The sequence below is a fragment of the Cervus elaphus genome, chromosome 15 (assembly GCF_910594005.1).
Source record: "Cervus elaphus chromosome 15, mCerEla1.1, whole genome shotgun sequence".
Taxonomy (NCBI): domain Eukaryota; kingdom Metazoa; phylum Chordata; class Mammalia; order Artiodactyla; family Cervidae; genus Cervus; species Cervus elaphus.
The window spans coordinates 25,300,497-25,324,340 of NC_057829.1; the positions used below are offsets into that span (position 1 = coordinate 25,300,497).

A 23,844-nucleotide genomic window follows, 5' to 3' on the forward strand; every position below is an offset into this window, starting at 1 on the left:
TGGCTTGGTCCCCACATTCAAAAAAGACGGATGGTAATGCCTACTTAGAGTTGTTTGGGAGGTTAAATGGCATCTCATGACATTTAAGTCCTGGTATACAGGAGGTGTTTTATAAAGGAACCTGAAAGTTTGAGTTTGTTTTGGGCTGTGAATTGAGCTCTTAGGTCATTGGAAGAACTTATTTCTTGAGCAACTGCTAAGTTGAGGCTGATTACAGCCTGGGGATTAAAGTGATTTGGTGGCATTTGGGTCAAGGAATAGCCAAGTTTGCAGTTAGTCATCTCTGACTTTTTCTTCAGTAGTTCAGAGTTCAGATGGTATTTAATTGAGATAGCAATCTTTATCCGTCTAACCTTTGCCTTCACAGACACAAAGGCTGAACAGGTGGCACTGACTATCTTTCTCCCTTACTTGTGTATAATCAATAGTGAAATGCCTGGAAGGGCATGTTTCTTTTAATATTTTGTGTTTGAGCAACTTTAATTTATAGAACTTGCTTTCCACTGTGACTTACATCGTAGCAGACATAGCCCATTCTTGCCCAGGTGGTGTCAAGAAATACCTGTGAACTGAATTGGATAATGGATTTGGTTTCATATTTAAGTGAGGATATACATCACTTGGGCTTCCCAGGTGTTGCTAATGGTAGAGAACCTGCCTGTTGGTGTAGGAGACATAAGAGACGTGGGTTTGATCCTTGGGTCGGGAAGATCCCATGGAGGAGGGCATGGCAACCCACTGCAGTATTCTTGCTTGGAGAATCCCATGGACAGAGGAGCCTGGCGGGCTACAGTCCATGGGGTCGCAAGAGTCAGACAGGACTGTGCACGCATGCACACGTAGGTCACTTAGAGTGTTATTAATTCTCCCACTTTCTCCAGTTTGGAAGACAGAATTGGTAAGTCAGAGAAGACGCTTTAGGCAAGACACTTGCAGACTCAGGCAAGTTTGAATGTTAGTGAAACCTCAGATAAGGTGGAGGCAGGGGGTGCTGTGAGCTGCTTGTACATTGAGCTAAAGTGTATTTATAAATACTAGTGATAGTTTTTCACCTGTCCTGTCTGTGGGGGAGGAAGAGCTCTGTGGTTAGGCAGAATAAGATTAAAGAAAGATGAAATCAGATGAAACAAGGAAAAATATAATTGGAGTGGCCCTAATTAATTCTCCGCAGTGTGTTTAAAATTGTTGCTGTGAAAACAAATCTTCCTTCTCTGCTACAAGTTGGACATGTCACTTTCTTTGTGGCCTTATGGGCAAGCTAAGTTCAAGGCATACTTTTCACTAAGGTGATGTTTTCAGGCTTTCCAAAACACAACTTTTTTTGTTCTTGAAGTTTTCTAACAGATTTTGAACACTTGTCTGAAAACCCTCCTTGGACTATTGTGGATTCAGCTCAACATTAGCACTGAATATGGACTAAGGCTTAGATACTGACTTCAGTTCTGTCAGTAGAGATCTAGGTAACTTAGTAAAATGTGGTTAATACATAGCTGGTTAACAATAATAACCAATGATTTGTAAAGCATTGTACATTGTGTTTATGGACAAGTGTGAATCTACAAAATGGAATTGAGTCTTTGAAAAATGACTTCTTGTGAATCACAAAGCTATCATCAGGAACCACCAAAGATTCTTAACACCTTGAAATTGGGACTCTGTAATGGTGTAGTCATTCTTTGTCCAATTCGAAACAAACCTATGAGTATATAATGAAAAGTTGTGGTTTAATAAGAGAAGAAAATGGATAAATGAATTAGGCTATTTCCTTTCTGTATTTCAAAGGTTATAAAATACATACACTTGAACAGAGATAGCAATGTTTGTAAACATCCTTCTGAATTAGCACTATTATCTAAAAGCCTGTCACTCAATGTAATAGGACACGTCCACACAGAGGTGATAAGCGATAGTTGTCTTTATGGGCAAAAAAGATGCCAGAGACGGGAAAAAAAGCTTTGCAAGTAGGATCAGGCTTTAAAGATTGGATTTAAGAAGTTACTTTTGGCAAATTTGGGTTGAAGAGGCGATTTTGAAATCCTTTAAGGCTACACTCTTAGAATCTGTCCAGAGACTCAATATCAAGTGCTCCCTAAGCAGTCCAGGCCCTTGAAAAGCCACTGGTGCTTATAGAGGCTTGGTAAAGGCTTGTAACCTCAGTGACTACTTTGAACTGCTATTTGACACACCTGTAAGGTGCAGCAAAACTGATAATTTCCTGCTGGGAAATTGCTTTCTTCTCAAGTGCTTGTAATTCAGTCAAGATCATATATATTTTTTAAAGTCCCTTAAGTAATTTGTAATGTTCACAAATTGCCTTTTTCTTTCCTCTTAACAGCTACATTTTCGTTTTCTTAGCATGTTCATCACTCACTGTTATTCTTTAAAAACTGATAAATAGATGTTGATCACATGTATTTAAAAGTACTATATAATAGAAATTCAAAACAAAGCTCCCTTGGAAGTAAGAACTTTCCCCTAAGTCACACTTGTGTACATTAACTTACCTCTAGGTATACACATAAGCCAAGTAAGCTTAAGCCACTTTTTAAAAAGTAATTTTTGTCAAGGGAATACATACACATCTTTATTTATTGAGTAAGATTTTGTTTTTTTAAAAATATAAATTCATTTATTTTAATTGGAGGCTAATTACTTTACAATATTGTATTGGTTTTGCCATACATTGACATGAATCTGCCACGGGTGTACATGTGTTCCCCATCCTGAACCCCCCTCCTACCTCCCTCCCCATTCCCATCCCTCTGGGTCATCCCAGTGCACCAGCCCCGAGCACCCTGCCTCATGCATCCAACCTGGACTGGCGATTCGTTTCACACTTGATAATATACATGTTTCAATGCTATTCTCTCAGATCATCCCACCCTCGCCCTCTCCGGCAGAGTCCAAAAGACTTCGATACATCTGTGTCTCTTTTGCTGTCTCGCATATAGGGTTATCGTTACCATCTTTCTAAATTCCATATATATGCATTAGTATACTGTATTGGTGTTTTTCTTTCTGGCTTATTTCACTCTGTATAATAGGCTCCAGTTTCATCCAACTCATTAGAACTGAGTCAAATGTATTCTTTTTCATACACAACTTTAAAAACCACAAACAAGCACTTTCAACTCTATTTCTTCTAATATTTACTTCATTGACTGCATAATATACATCCTCTGCTAACTCTTGAGTCATCATTTTAAAGCATTAGCTACTGATTTCTTGTTATGTTAGGTGAGGATTTAGCTTTCTTAAATCACTCCTTTTCTCCATTTCTCTTTTGATATAGCTATTATTCCTTTTTGTTATTAATAAAATAAATTAGTTATTAATTTTAAATCCATATTTAAAATTATGTTCATGATCTTTCGGCTACTTTCTAGAAAATTTCTTCAATTTTATCTTCTAACCCCTTGAAGATTTAATTTTTTCTGTGAGAGTTTTCATTTGTTAGACATCCTTATTATTTGATAGTTCTTTATTTTTTATTTTGAAAATAAGAGGAGTAACAATAAACAGTGTAATGTCTGCATCTGAGAAGAGATTCAGATACACATTTGCTAAGAATTACAATTTAGAAGAATAAAGTGGAGTGTGGCAATGTGAGAGAAAAAAGGTAAGACTTTTGTGGTTTGTTATGAGAATGTTGGCATTCTTAAAAAAAAATTGAAATATAGTTGATTTACCATGTTGTGTTTCAGGAGTACAGCAAAGTGATTCAGTTATATATACATATATATATACATATACTTTTCCAGATTCTTTTCTCTTATAGGTTATTACAAAATATTGAGTATAGTTCCCTGTGCTATATAGGAGGTCCTCACTGGTTATTTGTTTTGTATATAGTAGTGTGTATGTGTTAATCCCAAATTCCTAATTTATTCTTCCCCCTTCCTTTCACCTTTGGTAACCATAAGTTTTGTTTTCTATGTCTGTGAGTCTATTTCTGTTTTGTACATAAGTGAATTTGTTTCATTTTTTTTTTTTAGATTCTACATATAAGCAATATCATATGATATTTGATATTTTGGCTGGCTTCACTTAGTATGATAATCTCTAGGTCCATCATGTTGCTTCAGATGGCATTATTTCATTCTTTTTTATGGCTCAGTAATATTCTATTGTATGTATTTACCATATCCTCTTTAATCTATTCATTTGTTAGTGGACACTTAGGTTGCCTCCATGTCTTGACTGTTGTAAATAGTGCTGCAGTAAATATTGGGGTGCATGGTATCTTTTCAAATTATGGTTTTCTACAGATATGTGCCCAGGAGTGGGATCCTTGGATCCTATGGTAATTTTCTTTTTTTTTTTTTTTAGTGTTTTAAGGAACCTCCAACTGTTCTCCATAGTGACTGTACCAATTTATATTCTTACCAACAGTTTAGAAGGGTTTCTTTGAGAATACTGGCATTCTGACAGTCCTGAGTTCTTAGACAGGAGGGGCTTTCAGCACTGGCCTTTTCTTGGTGGCTGTTAGCCACGAGCAGAGTCTCTGTCTTGAGGTGATAGAAGAATAACCTCCCGTGATTTAGTCTCCTAAATTCTGCACAATGATTTAATTTCATCACCACCTGGTCCAGATACTGTGACTTTTTATCCACTTATGTATATAAATTCACATAAATTATTTCAGCTGAATTGTCAATTCTGACTCCTGGTATTTAATTTTTAGTAATACTAAAACTCATGTGTTTTCACATATTCTTTTAACTATAATTCTTGCCCTGATCTTGAAAGTTTTTAGCTTTTCTTGCTTATTTTCTGGGCTTCCCTGGTGGCTCAGTGGTAAAGAATCCACCTGCAGTGCAGGAGACCCAGCTTCGATCCCTGAGTCAGGAAGATCCCCTGGAGGAGGACATGGCAACCCACTCCAGTATTCTTGCCTGGAGAATCCCATGGACAGAGGAGCCTGGCGGGAACAGTCCATAGTATCTCAAAGAGTTGGACCCAACTGAAGCAACTGGGCATGCTTATTTTCTAGGGTAATGCTCTTCTTACCTTACCAACTTAATACATCATATCTTGTTACAACAAAGTTTACAATGTATGGATGTGTATCTTATCCTTATTTCATTTGCAGACAGTCATGGTACAGTGTAGTATTTCTCAGGCCATTATCTTACTAGCAGAATTTAAACTGCTCAAAGTTAATAAGAGCTGTAACATGTAACCAGAGAATATGAAAGTTTAATACTATCAAAAATAATTGGAAAAGGTGTTAGAGTATATCCTTATTCTCCGAAGTTTTATTAGGATGTTCTCTAAAAATTCATATAAACTTTCTATCAGTTATGGCTCAAAGTTAAATTTCTCTTTTTGAGCTTAAAATTCTTGCTAGGAAAAAAGTACAGAATTTTTTTGTGTGTGTCATATAATTCCTCTCCCACCCCCTGCTCCCACTCTTATTTTTGGTTATTATCTTGTTCTTGTTTCATGAATGTAATCAATATCTTTATTTCCCTAATGATATTATAGTTTTTGTCTTAAATTTTCTTGTTTCCTTTTTTCTTTCTTTCTCGTGTGGTTTCTGCCTTTGTTGTTGGAAATTTGTCTTGAGTGTCTAGTAGTCTTTGGCTATGTTCCTATTTAAAAGTGAATTAAGGAAATAGGAAGCTCTATTTACACAGGTAATGCTTTTGGGTTTTGATGCAGGTTGATTGACTCATAAGCTGGCTTTTTTAAAAACAGGAATAATTGACACATGATATTGTTTAATTTTAAGGTATGCAGCATGTTGGTTTGGTACGTTTATAAATTTCAATATGATTATTTTTGAGTGTTAGCTAATACCTTTATCATGTCACATATTTATCACTTCTTTTTTATATTAAGAGTAGTTAAGATTTAGTCACATAGTAACTTTAAACTTTATAACACAGTACTATTGCTATAATTACTATGTTGTACCTTAGATCTCCAGAACTTATTTATCAGCTAGTTACAAGTTTGTACCTTTAGCATCTCCCCAGTTCCCCCATCCCTAGCACCTGATAACTGCCATTCTACTCTGTTTTTTATAAGTTCAAGTTTTAAAGATTGCATATATAAGTGAGACCATAAAGTATTTGTCCTCTGACTTATCTCACTTTGTATAATGTCTTTAAGGACCATCTAGGGAATTCCCTGGTGGTTCAGTGGCTAGGACTTGGTGCTTTCACGGCTGTGGCCCCAGGTTCAGTCCCTGGCCAGGGAACTGAAATCCTGCAAGCTGCATAGCATGGTCTAAATAAATAAAAGTCTGTCTTCATTGTCCCAAATGGCATGATTTCCTTCTTTCTCATGGCCATATAACATTCTGCTGTATAAATATACCACATCTTCTTTATACATTCAACTGCTGACCGATACTTAGATTGTTTTCATATCTTGGCTATTGTGAGTAAAGATAACAATGAACTGGGTATGTAGATACGCTTTCAAGATACTGATTTCAATTCCTTTGGATATATACCAAGGAATGGGATTGTTGGATCATATGGTAGTTCAGTTTTTAGTTTTTTGAGAAACTGCCATACTGTTTTCCATTATAATGGTTGACTCAATTTGTAATCCCACTAACCATGCACAAGGGTCTCCTTTTTTCCATATCCTCACCAATGTTGTTATCTCTTGTCTTTTTCAAAAAGCCATCCTGACAGGTGTGAGATGAAATCTCACTGTGGTTTTGGTTTGCATATCCCTGATGACTAGTGACATTGACCATCGTTTCATAGATCTGTTGGACATGTGTATGTCTCCTTTGGAAAAATGCCTATTCAGGTCCTTTGCCCATTTTTTATTAGATTATTTTCTTTTTTTGCTGTTGAATTGCATGAGTTCTTTATATATTTTGGTTATTAGTGCTTTATCAGATACATGGTTTATGAATATTTTCTCCCATTCTATAGGTTGTCTTTTCAATTTATTGACTGTTTCCTTTGCTATTCAGAAGCTCTTTAGTTTAATGTAGTCCCACTTGTTTATTTTAGTTTTTGTTTCCTGTGTTTTGGTGACTAATCTAGGAAATCACTGCCTGGACCAATGTCAAGGATCTTTTCCCCTATGTTTTCTTCTGGGAGTTTTATGGCTTCAGGTATTGATTTTGAGTTAATATTTGTGAATGGTATAGGGTAAGTCTCCTGGGTAATTTTGAGGGGTCATGGAACTAATCCCCCACAGATACTAAGAGATGATTCCACGTATGATTCCAGAATTATTAAGTCATGCTCTTGGGGAAAGCAGCTTTATCAACCATAGTACTCACTCATTTCCAAAGTTACTCAGGTCAGTGCCTTTTCTTCCCATCCCCTTCAGGGAGGCTATTTTTTTTTTTTTTTTTTAGGGAGGCTATTTTTATACATTTGTAACATTGTTATTTTGTCATTCCCATTACATGCATGATCTCCTAAGTATTCTCTTAGATTCACATACATTAAATTCACTCTTCATGCTATAAAGTTGTATGGATTTTGACAAATGTATTGTGTTTTTAAAAATTTTTATTTATTTATTTCCCCATCCCGAGCCCCCTCCCACCTCCCTCCCCATCCCACCCCTCTGGGTCCTCCCAGTGCACCAGCCCTGAGCACCCTTATGTCGGGTACTTACCGTCACAGCATCATACAGAATAGTGTCACTGCCCTGAAAACTTCTGAGTGCTCATCTAGCCCTCCTCTCCAGCCCCTTGCAACCACTGGTCTGTTTACTCGCTCTACGGTTTTGTCCTTTCCGTATCTGAGGTCATTTAGTTTTACCAGAAGAAAAACTGGATTCCCCAACTCTTCCCAGTGGGGGAAGAAAGGGATATATACAGATAAATATTTGCTGGTGGAAATTGGAAATAAGTGGTTTGGGGTCTCACTGTTGACTTGAGGGTTTAATTTGTGGCCATATTTCCTGTCTCGTGCCTCACTCCCACTTCCCATGGCGCCTAATGGTCCCAGGTCCAGAGGTTGTTGGACTCAATCTCCCCAAAGAATAAATACCTGTTCTCCTCTAGGGGGTGGGGTGCAATGGTCACTCATTGCTCTAGGCAGAGGAGCATACCTGGGGCCTAATTGCCTTTTTATATACAGTTTCAGCCAATCTCTTTTTTCCTCTCCTCTTGCTTTTCTGAAGTATCAGGGCCTCCAGTTTCTGACTAGTTCTAGAGCAGAAACGAGTCATTACTCGTTTCTTGGTGGAATCACTCTCTGCAGGCACTTAGGTATCCGTGTTTCCCCTGCTAATCTTCTCTGTCAGCTTTCTGTCTTCCAAAATCAGTTAAGTTCTCTTGTTTGTATGGATTTATGCCAAGCTTATGTATTTTGCAAATACAGCTCTTAATGTATAGCTGTGATAAAAAATAATGTACAGTTGATTTCATTTTAAAAAATCAAATTTAGGTATCATTTATCTATATAATATGCACCTATTTTTAAAATTAATAAAAAAGAAATCAACTATATTATTTTTATCACAAATGTACATAGAGCTGTGTTATTTAATTAATTATTTTTTTTTAAGAACTATAGTTAACATACATGCTCATTTCTTCACAGGTGTTCCCTGGATGCTCTTGGGTCAGGAATAAACCTGTAAAAAAAACCCAAAACTATCAGTAGTATTCTTTTGAAACTTGCTGAAGTTAACATTTCAGCTTCATTTGTGGTTGCTCCCATGGAAACACCACAGTAACTGCAACTGCTGGCTGTTCGGAAGCTTCTATACTGACTTTCTTTTACGGCAGTTTGCTCTTTCACACACTTTCTTTCTTTGGCAGCAAGTGGAATACCAGCAGGTCAGACTGACTTATAATAGGGACATCTTAACTTTGTACATATTGTTAGAAAAAGGACAGAATTCAAGACCTGTTTTCTTTAGTAACAGGAATAAAATAGTTATAAAATTACTAATTGTTTCTATAATTCCAGTAAGTGAAACTGGTAACTTTTAGTGGTTTTGGTTATGGAATATTTTTTAGGTTTATTCAAGTTATTTATTAATATTTATTATTGAGGTATAATTGATGCACAATATTACACACAAGTTTCAGGTGTACAACTAGTGAGTCACAATTTTTAAAAGGTTACATTCCACTTGTAGTTATTATAAAATATTAGCTACATTCCCTATGTTATACAATATATCCTCATAGCTCATTTCTTTCTCTCTTTTTTAATAATGATCTCTCTAGACCTTTATTATCCTTTACTGTTTTCTAGGATTCTCTGCCATAGAACTTTCGCCTTAGACTTTTTTTAAAATTTGCATTTATGTCATACATAGTAGTTTGTACTTCTTACTCTCCCTACTCCTATCTTGTCTCCCCCATTCTCTCTCCCCTCAGATAATCACTCGTTTATCTTCCTTATCTGTGAGTCTGTTTCCTTTTTGTTTTATTCACTAATTTATATTTTGGATTCCATAAATAAGTAATATCATGGTTTGTAGTTATGTTTTACTGAATGTACTGAAAGGGCGGCATGTATTTTCTTATCCTAAGGACTTTAATGGGATGAGATGAAATAGCAATTTTAAGAAGGGGTACCTAGCTAGGTGAAGGCTTAAAGAGGTGCTTTTAGCGTGCCCACTGTGGGATGCATGGCTTCTCTTATGTGATCTCATTTACTTTTATTCTCCGAATGACCACTGAGGGAACTATGAACACTTTACAAATACAAACTTGGACCCTTTGTCTTCAAACAGGGCAGAGCCAAACTGGGAACCCAGGGCCTGTGCACTTTCCACTGAGCACGTTTCAGTAGCTTGGGTTCCCTATTTCGCCTGTGCTTTGCTTCCGGGTTCCCTGGTGGCTCAGACGGTGAGGCGTCCATCTACGATGCGGGAGGCCTGGGTTCGATCCCTGGGTCGGGAAGATTCCCTGGAGAAGGAAACGGCAACCCACTCCAGTCCTCTTGCCTAGAAAATCCCATGAACGGAGGGGCCTGATGTCCATGGGGTCGCAAAGAGTCGGACACAACTGAGCGACTTCACTTTCACTTTCTTTCACTTTTGCTTCCAGGTTAGCAAGAGCCAGTGGAGGACAGTGGATGAGCATGGGTCCTGAAGTCATACTGCCTGCATTTAAATATCTGTTCCATGTAATACCACTTGGGCTCTCTGCCTGTTTATTTATAAAATAGAAGAGAATGATAGTGGTTATGGGAATTAATATTGTAAAACACCCAGTAAACATTGCACAAGTGTTTCTTAAATAATAGGTAAATTCTTCTGGATTTCTTATCTTTCTGCTATGCTCAGTACTTAAAGGAAAGTAGATACTGTCTTCAGGCCTTCCCCTAGGGGCCAGCTCTATGGAAACAGAAGTGTGTATAGATGTCAGAGTTCCTTCTTACATGGAAGGTTTGGGCCAGACAGATAATACATTTTCACTAAAATGTTACTCAGTTTCCCTGGTGACTCAGCCATGAAGAATCCACCTGCCAATGCAGGAAACAGTGGGTTTGATACCTGGGTCGGGAAGATCCCCTGGAGAAGGAAATGGCAACCCACTCCAGTGTTCTTGCCTGGGAAATCCCATGGACAGAGGAGCCTGGCAGGCTAGTCCTTGGGGTTGCAAAAGAGTCGAACATGACTTAGCGACTGAACAAAGAGAAAAAAAAATGGTCACTTAGCTGACCAACCCTCAAATGGTCTTCTTAAGCAAAATCTAAGTGCTTCTAAGACATGCATATCATTGAATAGCTACATAGAGCTTTTTTTTTTCTTTTAATTTTGCTGTGGCATGTGGCATGCGAGATCTTAATTCCCTGACCCGGGACCGAACCTGTGCTCCCAGCAGTGGCAGTGTAGAGCCTTAACCACTGGTCTGCCAGGGAAGTCCCCCACAGAGCTTTAATAAGGGTGAAAAATTCCAATGGTTGTGCTGAAATAATCAGATGAAGGATGGCAAAACAATCTAATTACTTAGTCTTTATAAGTTGAGCGGGCTGAGCTAGATGACTCCAAATACATATGATCTTTATAGTCATTAAGCTTCTAGATTTAGTCATCCAATTCCAGACCTGGAATGTATGAATAGATGCTAATGTGCTCAGCTTAAAAAATGGAATGATGCAACAGATGAAAACCCTCTGGTGTGTTTTGCCTGATTAAGATTCCAGAGGCTGCCTATCTGGCACATAAAAGCAACCACAAGATTGCAGAGATCTTTGGTTATAGCTTTGTGTCCTTTTCTCCACGAGTCATCGTAACCCCTATCCCCATGTTGAATAGATTGATGACCTCGGTGCCACACTGCATCCCAGAGATTACTTTTTTTTTTTTTTGGCAAAATAATCAAAATGCTTTATTTTTTCTTTTTCAAAATGTTTTAAGAAAAGAAAAAGAAAGTAAAATGTACCCCTTTCCCTAAATCTAACTATAAAAAGTCCTCCTATTCATTGTAAATTGCTTAATGGGGAAAAAAAGTGAAAGTGGAGTCACGCAGTCATGTCTGACTCTTCGCAACCCCATGGACTGCAGCCTACCATGCTCCTCCATCCATGGGATTTTCCAGGCAAGAATACAGAGGTTACTTTTTAAATGAAGGAATTAGGACAATGCTGTTATCTGTGGGCAGGTGACCTGCCCAGGATGTTATCCTCACCCAGTGTAGACTCAGGGACAACACGATCTGTCTCAGGAAACCAACAATTCCACCTGTTGAGTCATGTCAACAACTGAAGATTAACCTTTGCGCGTAGGAATGACCAAGGAGCTGAGAGCGTCCAGAGTCTGAGGGGCACACACTGAAAAGGACAGGGTTTCTCCACCTGGGAGAGGGTTTTATACCAATCTGAGAAAAGCACTTGAGTCATTATAATCAAGCATGCCGGGCTCAGCCGAGACCCCTAGTGGCTCATCCACGGGATGGAGGAGCAGCGATTCTCTAATCAGTGCCTTCTGAAGAGGCAGCTGTTGAAGGTTCTTACCCTGGCAATTGTCTGGAAACTGTCTTGATTAATGAGATTATGCTGCTGAAAAGCAAACAAAACTGAGGCTGTTGAGCTGACCAGGAAACAGTGTTTTCCCTTTGTATTGTAGAGCACGTGCCTACGGGAGCAGAGAAACACCGGGGTGCCCATCTGACCCTCCTTAACATCATCAGTCAGTTGCTAATTTTAGGAAGCATTTGGTTAGTGTTTGGGACATTATGCTCAGAAATTTCCTTATTTAGTCATTTCCTGCCACTGGGAAGATCCTGTTGTAGTGATATCTCTGTGTTTAGTTTTCCAAGTACTGTTGACCCTTGAACAACTCAGAGGTTAGGGGCACCAGGCCTTCCATGCAGTCTAAAATTTAACAGCTAACAGCCGGCCCACCCTGTATGTGGTTCCCCCATATCTGTGATTCCACATCTGCAGGATTCAACCAGCCCTGGATCATGGGGTACTGTAGTATTTACTGTTGAAAAAAATCCACATATAAGTGGACCCATTCAGTTCAACCCCCGTGTTATTCAAGGGTCAACTGTAGTTGGAATTCTTGACAATAACCCAACAGAATGCTGCTGCTTGTAGTAGCTATTAATTATCTATCACATGGAAAAAGAAGAAAGGCAATGTTACGTGTTGGTTAAGAGTTGGGCCATGAAATGGAACTCCTGGATTTGATTCTTCATTGTACTGTTTGCAAGCTTAGTGATTTTGAGTAAATTAACCTTTCTGGGCCTCAGTGTTCACATTTATAAAATGGAAATAGCAAGTGTTCCATCCATGTTACCTACTGTTGTTAACATTGTTGTTGGCTTTATTAGCTGGCCAATGATGGTAGGAAGAATGCAAGGTCTGTTGTACCCATACATTGGCTCCTTTATGGGCCCTTCTCACATCAAGTACGATGAGTGAGATACGTGAACCAAATATCCGAGTGGCCTGAGACATTTCCTGCTTATGACTTCGATTTTTCTCGCCAATAGCACAGTGAGTACAATGAGTACAGTGATTTCATTCCTTCTCATGGGTATTTTTTCCCTAGTTCCTTATCTGGGAAATCAAGGTTTTCTGGCTTACCATTCTGAAAAGATAAACCTTTATTGATTTTTTTTTCCATTACCACAGGCTGTTAGCTAAGAGATCTTGATCTGTCACAAATGAAGGAATTTGCCCCAACATTCTTGAAATCTTCTGACCAGGGCAATACTTAGTCTTAATTAAGATAGTGCTCTAGAAGAGCAGGGATCCAAGAGTTATGTCCCTGTGTTGAGAAGAAAGGACCAAAGAGAAAAGCCTGAGACTGGACTTTTGGAGAGCAGCTTGGCTGGTTAGGAATTGGCTTTGTTTAATGGTCAACTCCTCAGAAGATTTTCCTTGGCTGAGTGGGCTTGGTGGGGCACTAGCTTGAGCATGTTGCTTAGCAACAAGATTTTGTGACACCCAGTTCTCAAAGAGTCAAGCAACCCACCCCTTGCCTGCCCTCCACCAACCCTCAGCTACCACCCCGAGCCTCCTATTAGTGTGTGCCGGAGGGAGGGACCAGAGGCTGGGGGCGAAGTTTAATCATTGAACTAAGCAGCCCGCAAGTATTTAATCTGTAGCACCTAGTTCCCCGGAAGCCTCCAGGCTGGACTGGAAGTGGGCAGCTCTCCAGAGACGAGGGAGTAACCCTGCACGGAAACCTCCGCTCACCTCAGGAGAAACCAAACTTGGAGAAAATGTTTGCGGTACACTTGATGGCGTTTTACTTCACCAAGCTGAAGGAGGATCAGATCAAGAAGGTAAGCACTCTCAGAGCTGAGAGATACCTGGTTCTGTCTTCCCTGATAGAGTTAACTGGCCCCTACACATGAAAAGATTTAAGAGAGCTTATTAGAATAGGCATGAGGCACTCAGGAGCAGTTAAAAAAAAAAAACGACTCACAGAAGGGGACAAAGAGGTAAATCTCCCACCAGCCGTACGTTGCATACTGTCTGAGCCTTCAATTTCACTCGAAAATTCCTGGCAGACACCAGACAGGAAAGGGATGGGGAGAAAGTCTTTGGGAAGCCTGGAGATTATTGTGTTTGATGTGAGAGATGTTTAGGAGGGAGGGTTACAAAGGAGAATCATTTTGTTTTTCTTTTTTAAAGAGTTTGAGAACTTTAGAAGTAATTCACATGATTCCTCACATGCTTGAAAAGATATAAATGCAAACACCAAAAGGGGTGTGAGATTCCACGTATAGTAATCGAAATATAAATTATTGGTATGTGCTGTTTGCCAGGGGTGTGCTATTAATGATGTGCATTATTTTGCCACTTTGCCCAAGAAACCTGTCTACGAAACTGATTCCAAGGTGGGCTGATTAAAAGTTGCCAAGGCTGGAGGCCAACAGCATTCTCTCCTGGCAGCCTGGAATGAGCCTAGCCTGCCACTCTAGCCACACCAGTGGCAGGGCTCTGGGCATGAGAATCTCTCAATTTATAGATACCAGAGGTTCTCCCAGCAGGTCAGTTCAGTTCAGTTGCTCAGTCTTGTCTGACTCTTTGTGACCCCATGGACTGCAGCACGCCAGGCTTCCCGATTCCCGACTTCCATCACCGACTCCTGAAGCTTGCTCAAACTCATGTCCATCAAGTTGGTGATGCCATTCAATCAATCTCATCCTCTGTTCTCCTCTTCTTCTGCCAGTAGGTTGGTTTAGCCAAGATTACCCAGGTATTTAAGGTGGAGTAGGGATTAAACCCAAGCCCCTGACTCCTCCTCCAGCATTCTTTCCATTGTGTCATGATGCTTCCTAGCCTTTCAGACTGAAAGGAAGGAAGCATGGCACCTTTGGGCAGCCCCCTGCCCTGGGTGGGATAACCTCCCACTACATTCTGTTCATTAGGGAGCTGGCTTGCAGGTTGCAGCAAATCTTAAAATGTAAATCAGTCAGAGTTAAGTTATCTGACTTTCCATTTGTCACTTAGATTCATGGAGCCCTCTACGAGCTTAAGGAGGTGGAAAAGTGCCAACAGCACTGCTTAAGAATTCAGTTACTTCTTAGTCAAGATGCAAGCTGCATGGTGTCTCTCCAGCCCCCAAGGGGAGTCTTTACAACCTCTATACCTCCAATTCTAGCAAATGAGTTTCGTTTCCGTGGGCCCCTTTGTGGTGGTTAACCTTTAGTCACACCCTGGAATCAGGCTGGACATGTTTGTCCACCAGCGCAGGTGCAAGCCCAGGAGGCAAGGTACGCAGCCTCCACCAAAATCTGTTCTCGGTCCTTCTGGGAGGAGGACTGCTATTTGTCAAGGCCTGGAGGTGACCCCTCTCTCTCCGGGGAGAAAGCTAAGGGTGAGGTGAGCAAGGATAGTCAGGAACTTTTTCCAGTCACCTGAAGTGAGTGGGCCAGCAGGTGTCTGGCATAGCAAGGTTTTATGAGCTGCTTGGATGAGTCACAGGTTCAGAAAAACAGCAACTCATTCACCCTCCTCATGGTGACAATACATCTGGTCAAAAGGCATGGGCTCCTTCTCCCTCCCGGTCAAGCAGCCAGTCCCCTCCAGAGTTTCTGTGCTTCCTGCATGGAGAGTTGTCAAGATCCTGGGCCCTACTTGCCCGCAAGTGTTAGTATTCAGAACCTGAGATGATTTTTGAAACCTGCTTATACCAACATTAAAATGAAAACAAAACAGGAAGAAGAAAGGGAAAGAGAGAGAGAGGGAAGATAAGAAGAGAAAGGAGAAACCACTCTTAGAGCTGCTTTTCCAATTCCATGTATTGACATTATCTGACCTATTGATAGCATTGAGCTGAGCTTGGTCACTGACCTGCAGATTGTTCATTCATAAGAGAAGGACTGGCTAGGGTTTTCTATGTGTACTTTTTACAGTTTAGTAAGTCAACATTGCAAAAAGTGGAGATATTACCTTTAGTCCCATCCTTCTCATAAACACTGTCATATTTGCCATGTGGAAGACTTTGTAGTCGTTTTTCACAGTGGACATTTTTATAGTTATATGGTGCATATTGTTCTGGATCTGTGTCCTTCATTTACTGTTATATCGTAACCACGTGTACAGATTTCTCCATAATTATCATTTTAATATCTTCCTAATATTCTGTTGAGGCTTTCCTGGTATCTCAGTGGTAAAGAATCCACCTGCCACAATTAAAAAATAAATAAAAATTTAAAAAAAGAATCCATCTGCCAATGCAGGAGACGTGGGTTCAATTCTGGGTCAGGAAGATCCCCTGGAGAAGAATATGGCAACCCACTCCAGTATTCCTGCCCAGAAAATTCCATGGACAGAGGAGTCACTGGGCTATAGTTCATGGGGCTGTAAAAGAGTCTTAGTGACTAAACAATAACAATATTCAATTAAGTTGGATATGCCAGAATTTAAATTTCCCCATCTTTTTGGACATTCAGCTACTTTCACAAATATTTTTTTTTGCCAATTAAAATACTGCTATGTTAAACATAGACATGCATTTAATATTCTCCATATTTGGGATTGTTTCCTAAGGATAGGTTTCCAGAAGTGAAATCACTGGGTCCAAGAGTTGAACCGTTTTACGACTCTCAATTCGTAATATGGGACCTTTGGACTAAGTGATCTGTAAAGTCCCTTCCAGCTCCCACATTCTCTAATTCAGCAGCTTTGAGTTTACATTTTTGAATTTGCTCTTTATATGTTAAATGTGCTACTTGTTGGTTCTTTTGTTTAGAAAATATCTCATGTCACATGATTTGTGAGTCACTCCGAGAGTAGGCTTGGTTTTCTGAACTCAAGTACCTTCCTTGGTGCCTGCAATGTGTGTTCCTGGTTATATAGTCCTCAAATCACCTGTTTGGGTCTAAAATATAGCCTTTTTGTCCCAGTGTAGGTTTCATTCTTGCCTGGAGAATCCCAGGGACGGGGAAGCCTGGTGGGCTGCCGTCTCTGGGGTTGCACAGAGTCGGACATGACTGAAGTGACTTAGCAGCAGGTTTCATTCTTCTTTTCACTTTACCAGGTGTTGTGGAAGATTAAAAAATATATACAAAACAAGAAAGCCATGCTAGTTGACATTTTTTTTTGACATAACTTTAACTTATTGAAACAGCAGGAGTAGTGACCCCATCTTGAATGACTCTTTTAAACGTCAGCTGGCAAACGACTGCCAAAGGGCCTCAAAACCATTACTTACTTACAAAGGATGATGCTATGGGAATGCCTAGAAAAGCTCATTATACTCTGGGGATGGGAAGAAATGAGCAGTAGATTCAGGGCCACTGTCTGAAGGGCCTTGGGGGTGGTAAAGGAGCAAGTTTAGTTCCTGAGGGACACATCTCACCCTTCTCTGAGCCCCAATTACTTGGGTCACATCCTTTCTGTCGGTGGTCTCCTTGTCTGTTGCTGTGCCAACCAATTAGTTATCAACAGACTCAGAGGGAACAGAAAGCCCTTAATGAAGCATGACCTGGTTCTATCCTATCTCCTCAAATACGCTGACAGCCCAATTGTCCTCTTTTGTTAGTGGCTCTCTGATGGTCTTCTGGCCTCTTTCTGGCTCCCAGGCCCCTAAAGCCATGGACCACTTCACTGGCGTAGGACTCCATACTGGCCCTGGACTGAACTGAGATACCTGCCCTATAGGCTTGGCTGAAGGCTGGGGACCTGTCTTATGATAAATGTCGTGTGACCCCTGGCTTTGGTATAATTTGTCTGTTGGACTTGCGGGTCCTGCACAAAGCTGTGAAGCAAAACCAGGCCATGGAAGTGAGGAACGTGGAGGAATTAGAGTCCCAGTGCTGCCCCTGACCTGCAGCTCTCCTAGTGGCTCTGAGCCTTGAAGTCCCCATCTCTCAATTAGGAGCCATCCTTTTGGCCTTAGCTGGCTGCCTCAATGGGCTTCCCTGGTGGCTCAGACGGTAAAGAATCTGCCCACAATGCAGGAGACGCAAATAGATATCTTGGAGATTAGATGAGGTATCATACACAAAAGCATTTTTTATTTTTATTTTTTTTATACAAAAGCATTTTTTAGACTGCAGCCAATGTTCTTAGCCTCAGGGAAAAGTGTGGGGAAGCAATTCCTATAGGAATGTGCCCACATCAAGCCTTCTTCTGACCTGGATGAATAGAGAGGCTATTCAGTATATAAAGCAGGGCGGCAATACAGGGCACCTGTCCCACTGTTCCTTCTCCTAATTCTCCAACCCAGCGAGCCCCGGGAGTCCAAGCCACGCCACCGAGTGACTTGTGTTAGCACGGGGAGGTGGTAAGATGTGACTTCCTACCTTAAAATGGACTGTGTACAGCAAGAATAATTTTTACATCTTTCCTCCATTGGGGCATTTGTCCTTTGTCCCGATTTTCTGATTATATGAGTGACATCCACTCATTTCCAATAGCAAGTTGAGCTGGCTTTAAAAATTAAACTTCATTTTAGTTAGAACAACCTCAGTTAAAAAGGAAATTTAAAGCACTGGACTTCAGAGATTGTACTCTGAAATTGAATTTAGCTTTGAGCTTCCTAGCAGCCCATAAACGAGGGGAGACATGTGAACACCTATTATTATCATTGCATAAAAGAAAGCTTCCCTGTTTTGGAATTTAAGCTTCACTCTATAAGTGAGTCTCTTCCAGTGGAGAGGCAATGGGAAAATGGTGAGGACCTTGAACTGGGAATTAGAAACTGAGTCCTTGTTTTTGCCCCCTCTATTGTCCCATCAGAAAAGTGGGGGAACCATTTTTTCCTCAGAGCTTGTCCTTCAGAGGAAGAAGTCCCTACCCTCACCCCTCAGTTTTCCATTCCATTCTGTTCTTCTAAGCTCAGTGAGGGGTCAGGCAAGGGACCTTTGGGGATCTACATCAAGATGCTGTCCCAGGGACTTCCCTGGTGGTCTAGTGGTTGAGAGTCTGCCTGCCGATGCAAGGGACATGGGTTCAGTTCCTGCTTTGGGGGGATCCCACGTGCCATATGGCAGCTGAGCCCATGAGCCACAGCTACTCAGCCGAGAGCCTGTGCTCCTCAAGAGAAGCACCACAGTGAAAAGCCTGCTCACCACAGCTGGAGAGTGACCCCTGCTCGCCACAGCTGGAGAGTGACCCCTGCTCGCCGCAACTAGAGAAAGCCCGGGCACAGCAACGAAGACCTGGCAGAGCCAAAAATAAATAAATAAATCTTTAAAAAAAAAAAAAAAAGAAGCTGTCCTGAGCCAGGAATGCAGCTTTCTGCCTGGAGTGGGAATGAACAGCCTTGAGTGGAGGGCAGGTGCCCCAGCAACCACCCCTGGTCACTCTGCACTCTGTTCCAGGTGGACAGGTTCCTGTACCACATGCGCCTCTCCGATGAGACCCTTCTGGACATCATGGCTCGGTTCCAGGCAGAAATGCAGAAGGGCCTGGGGAAGGACACCAACCCCACAGCGTCGGTGAAGATGCTGCCCACCTTCGTCAGGGCCATTCCAGACGGCTCGGGTGAGTGAGGCTGGGGGCGGCTGGGTACACTGCTCCCCCTGGGTCCCTTTTGATGGATGGGTACCTGAAGTTGTCTCCTGTTTCCTGGCTTACCTCTCCAAGCCCTCTCTCCACACTCCCCCTCCCACCTTCCTGACTCTCTATGTTTCAGTCATGTTCCATATCAAAAGTTTTGAGCCAAAGTTCAAATGCATCTTGCTCTCTCCCTGCCTGCCTTGGCCCTATGCATTCTGTTCCCTCTCCTGCTAGAGCATCCCAACACTCTTCCCCTTATGAACACCAGCCTGGCCTTTCCATCTTAGTGTAGAGATCACTGGCTCCACCTAGGAAGCATCCCCATGCTGGGTTAGGTTCTTGTCACCCCGCTGTGTATGAGAGTCTCCCCAGTGGACCAATGCTCCCTGAGGGCCGAGTCTGCGTCTTCTTCACCGCAGTGCTCTGAGCGCTGCACAGTCCTGGATGCATACTGGGCCTGAAATGTTTGCAGAATGGATAGTAAATGGCATTTCACACCTAAGTACCCAGGTTCTGGGCTATAGATAGCAAGTAGTGGAAGACAGTATAGTGGAAAAAATATTAAATGGTAATTGAAGAAACCTGAGTTCTAAGCCCAGGTCTGTCATTCATCAGTGACCTTTGGCAAAATGTTTAATTTTTCTGTCTGTAAAATGTGTTCTCTCTTGGTGCTGTAATAAGTTAGCACACACTTAGTAGCTCTAAACAACACAAATTTATTCTCTTGTAGCCTCAGAGGTCAGAAGTCTGAGATGGGTCTATAATCAAGGGCTATCATCAAGATGTGGCCGAGCTGCATTCCTTGTGGAGGCTTTAGGGAAGAGTCTCTCTGTTTCCTCGCATTTCCGAGCTTTTTCTATGTTCCCTGGCTCATGCCCTTCCCATCTTCAAGCCCCAGTGTAGCATCTTCAGATCTCTGACTCTGACCCTTCAGCCTCCCTCTTCCATACTTTAAAACCCTGTGATTACATTAGGCCAACTGATAAGCAATTTTGATTCTATCGTCAACCTTCATTCCTTCTTGTCACAGAATCTAGTATATTCATAGGACCTATGATCAGGATGTAAACATCTTGTGGGTACTATTATTTTGCCATCAAATTGCTCTACTCTCAGCCTCTGGGTAAAGCCATAGGAAGGAAAGAAATTGGTATCTACTACACACCTCCTGTGGTCATGGGGTGCTAGGGACTCGCTGTCTTATACAATCCCCATAAGAACCCCATGGTGAAGCTCTTATCCCCAAGTCAGATGAGAGCAGTGAGGACCCAGGGGCTCCCCCCAATGTCAGAGTCCCAGTGCTCCAACCAAGCTCCAGCAGGAGCTTTGGGGCTTTCAAGGGAGCAAGGACTAAAGTTTAGGGAGCTCTCAGGGACCTTTGATTGGATTAGCAGTGCTCTGGGCCCCTCTGGGAGAACACCTAGGCCAAAGTTGCTTGACTCTGCCATTTGAGAGGCTCCTGGGAACTGTGATGTGAAAGACCCATTCCCTTGCTGGTGGGGGTTGGACGGCATGGGTATTGTACCATGTGGAGAAACACAAGCTCTGAAGAGAGACAGTCCTGCTTTGAAATCTCTGCTGAGTTCTGACACTGCTCTTTGAGAATGCTGAGAAGACTGTGGTCCTTGATGGGTCCTCTGGGGCCATTCTGAGGAGCACCTGAGTCATGAGGTGTGTGTGTGTTGGGGAGCACCAGCTCAGAGTCCTCCTGCCTTCCAGTGCTTTGGCTCTTCTTGTAGAGGTGTGTCCCCAGAAGCAAGGGAAAGCGGCCTTCAATGGTCTGGAGGCTGTTGGCTGGGCCCAGCGTGCCTGTGGAGCCACATGCCTTTGTCAAGTCCCAGAACCACTGTTCTCATTAGCAAAAGAGATGTGGCCAGTTTGTCCACCAACTTGTAGGTTAATTAGCATCAGATGAGGTCATGTGCAAGGAATGCTTGCAACTCTCCAAAATGTCCCAGTTTTATGGAGCTCCTGTGAGCTCCTGGTCTGATTTCAGGATGATTTCCTAATCTCTCGGGGCCTCCATTTCTGAAATCTGTGCAGTTTTCAGAAGAAATCTTTCAGTGTTGGCCTGCTCTCTAGTTTCCCCTCCTTCATCTGAACCTGACTGAGGCGGGTAACCTGATAGAGCCTGAGTTAGCTCCCAGCTGTCAGTCAGGGAGCTGTGCTTGACTGTTCTTATAAGAGCCTTAAAAGCATGGTGGTCATTTGTGCCTTCTCCTCCACCACTCACAAGGGAAGGGGGACAGGAAGTGCCCATCTTGTGATTTGAATGTGTCAGTGATTCTTTAGGCCCGTCTCCATTGGCCTCTCTTCTTGACCTCTGCCTCCAGGCAGCCTCCTAGGCTGAGCCCTGTGGGTGAGACCAGCAGCCTCTGTGTTATCAGCTGAGGGCCCCAGACGTCTGCACTGGGACAGAGGTCCCACACTTGCCTAAGCATAAGACTCACCTGGGGTAACTCCTGGGGGATTTCCCTGGTGGCTCAGACGGTAAAGCGTCTGCCTACAATGCGGGAGACCCAGGTTCGATCCCTGGGTTGGGAAGATCTTGGTAAGATCCCCTGGAGAAGAAAATGGTAGCCCACTCCTGTACTCTTGCCTGGAAAATCCCATGGACGGAGGAGCCTGTCCATGGGGTCACAAAGAGTCGGACACGACTAAGCCACTTCACTTTCACTTCAATGGGGTAATTCCTAAACATAGTTTCCCAGGCTTCTCCCCTTGGAGATCGTGAATCTCCAGAAATCTACCCATTCGGCCCCTGCGCACCTTTGGGAGATGCCGCGCTAGAGAGTGGAGAAGGAGCAGGGGCACAGGCCAGACACTGCCGAAGCCAGGGCAGGAAAGCCCATTGTCTATGGCTTCAGCCTACATCCATGTGGCCACCTGGGCTACCAGCTGACCTCTGGTGTGCAAGACACTTCCATTTCTGTTTTTACCACCCATTAGCAACTTCCCTGTGCTTTATTTCACAGTTTACAAGCAGTGACTCCGAATGGCCAGCTGGTCCCTTAGATTCAGGCAGCTGTGTCTAGGGTCACATGGTACCAAAAAAAGGCCATTTGGGTGACCAGATTGGTGTGCACGGAATTTCATTTATACATGCCTTGGATATGTGTCATGAGGCATGCCTGGTACATGCAGCCAATTTTCCAGCACAGTTAATTCTGTATGAAGACTTGGTTCAAGGGTCTGCACACGAGCTCCCATCCCATATCTGTGGCTGATGCTAAACACACTGGCAGGTCCTAGGCAGAAATTCTGGCTGGCTGGATGCTGATGACTGAGTTGAAGTCATCAGGATGGGCCGCCTCACCCCAACACATGTCTCATTTTTACCTTCTTATTAATAGCATCTGTCTTATACTGGGCGAGGTCATGTTACATTTTCTCCTTTTGGAATGACTCTGGCCCAAAATATTAAGCATCCTTGGCTCCTTGAGGGCCAGGATTAGGTGTTTGTCTCCCTTCCCTCCTAGAGTATTTTCTCTCTGTCCATGAGACTGAGGCTTGTATGAAGCTGGTGTTTCTCTTCCCTGAAATCCTCCTGTCTTTTCTGCCTTATTTGCATTTTGTGGAGTATCAACTCTCCCTTCCTGGTTGTGGTGGTTGTGGTGTGCTAGAATAAGCTCCATCCTCAAGGCTCATTTCTTTCTTTTTTTTTTTTTTTAATATTTGGTTGTGCTGGTCTTTTTGCTGCCTGCAGGCTTTCTCTAGTTATGGTGTGCAGGCTTCTCAGTGCAGCATTTTGCCTTGTTGCGGAGTGTAGGCTTTGTGTGCATGGGCGTCAGTCGTTACAGGGTGCGGGCTCAGTTGAGGTGCATGGTATTAGCTGCTCTGCAGCATGTGGAATCTTCCCAGACCAGGGATTGAACCTGTGTCCCTTGCATCAGCAGGCAGATTCTTATCCACTCTACCACCAGAGAAGTCTCTCAAGGCACATTTCTAATACCACCTGCCTAAAGTGCATTCACATTTCCCTTCTCCCGATGAACACATTTATTCTCCACAGGATGGCCCAGTGGGCAGGGCTGAGGCGGCAGAGGCAGGCAGACTTGGGTCACACCCCAACTTTGCCCCTCACTGGGAGGGTGCAAATCAACAGTCACACTTCTAGAGTCTTGGCACACAGGCATACCTGGCTTGTGGGGGTGTGAGATTTCATGTTTACCACAGTCCAACTTCTAATGAGCTTGTGTATAGCAGACTCTCAGTAAATGATAACTTTTGGGGGTTTATATTTTTCATAGAAAATGGGGAATTTCTCTCCCTGGATCTTGGAGGATCCAAGTTTCGAGTCTTGAAGGTGCAAGTCTCTGAAGAGGGGAAACGAAATGTCCAGATGGAGAGTCAGTTTTACCCAACACCCAATGAAATCATCCGAGGGAATGGCACAGAGGTACCAAGACCGGGGGCTCTTCAAAGGTGGTCCTTGGTACCAAGTTTCTGGATGACCTCAGCCCTGTGTCCTGGACTTTCTCGT

At 42.4% G+C, this 23,844-nt stretch overlaps 1 protein-coding gene and 1 non-coding gene across 2 annotated transcripts in view; both read left to right on the forward strand.

Moving 5' to 3' along the window:
- Positions 1–13,497: 13,497 nt before the first annotated feature.
- The window catches only part of HKDC1 (hexokinase domain containing 1), a 41,386-nt gene continuing 31,039 nt past the window's right edge, over positions 13,498–23,844 (forward strand). Inside the window, exons 1-3 of the mRNA XM_043926914.1 lie at positions 13,498–13,690; positions 19,184–19,346; positions 23,612–23,760. Of these exons, the coding sequence (XP_043782849.1) occupies positions 13,628–13,690; positions 19,184–19,346; positions 23,612–23,760 (375 nt within the window). The 5' untranslated portion in view covers positions 13,498–13,627. The remainder of the gene's footprint in view (positions 13,691–19,183; positions 19,347–23,611; positions 23,761–23,844) is intronic.
- Positions 21,834–21,905, forward strand: TRNAC-ACA. Its single transcript has one exon. It is a non-coding gene; the product is annotated as a tRNA-Cys (tRNA).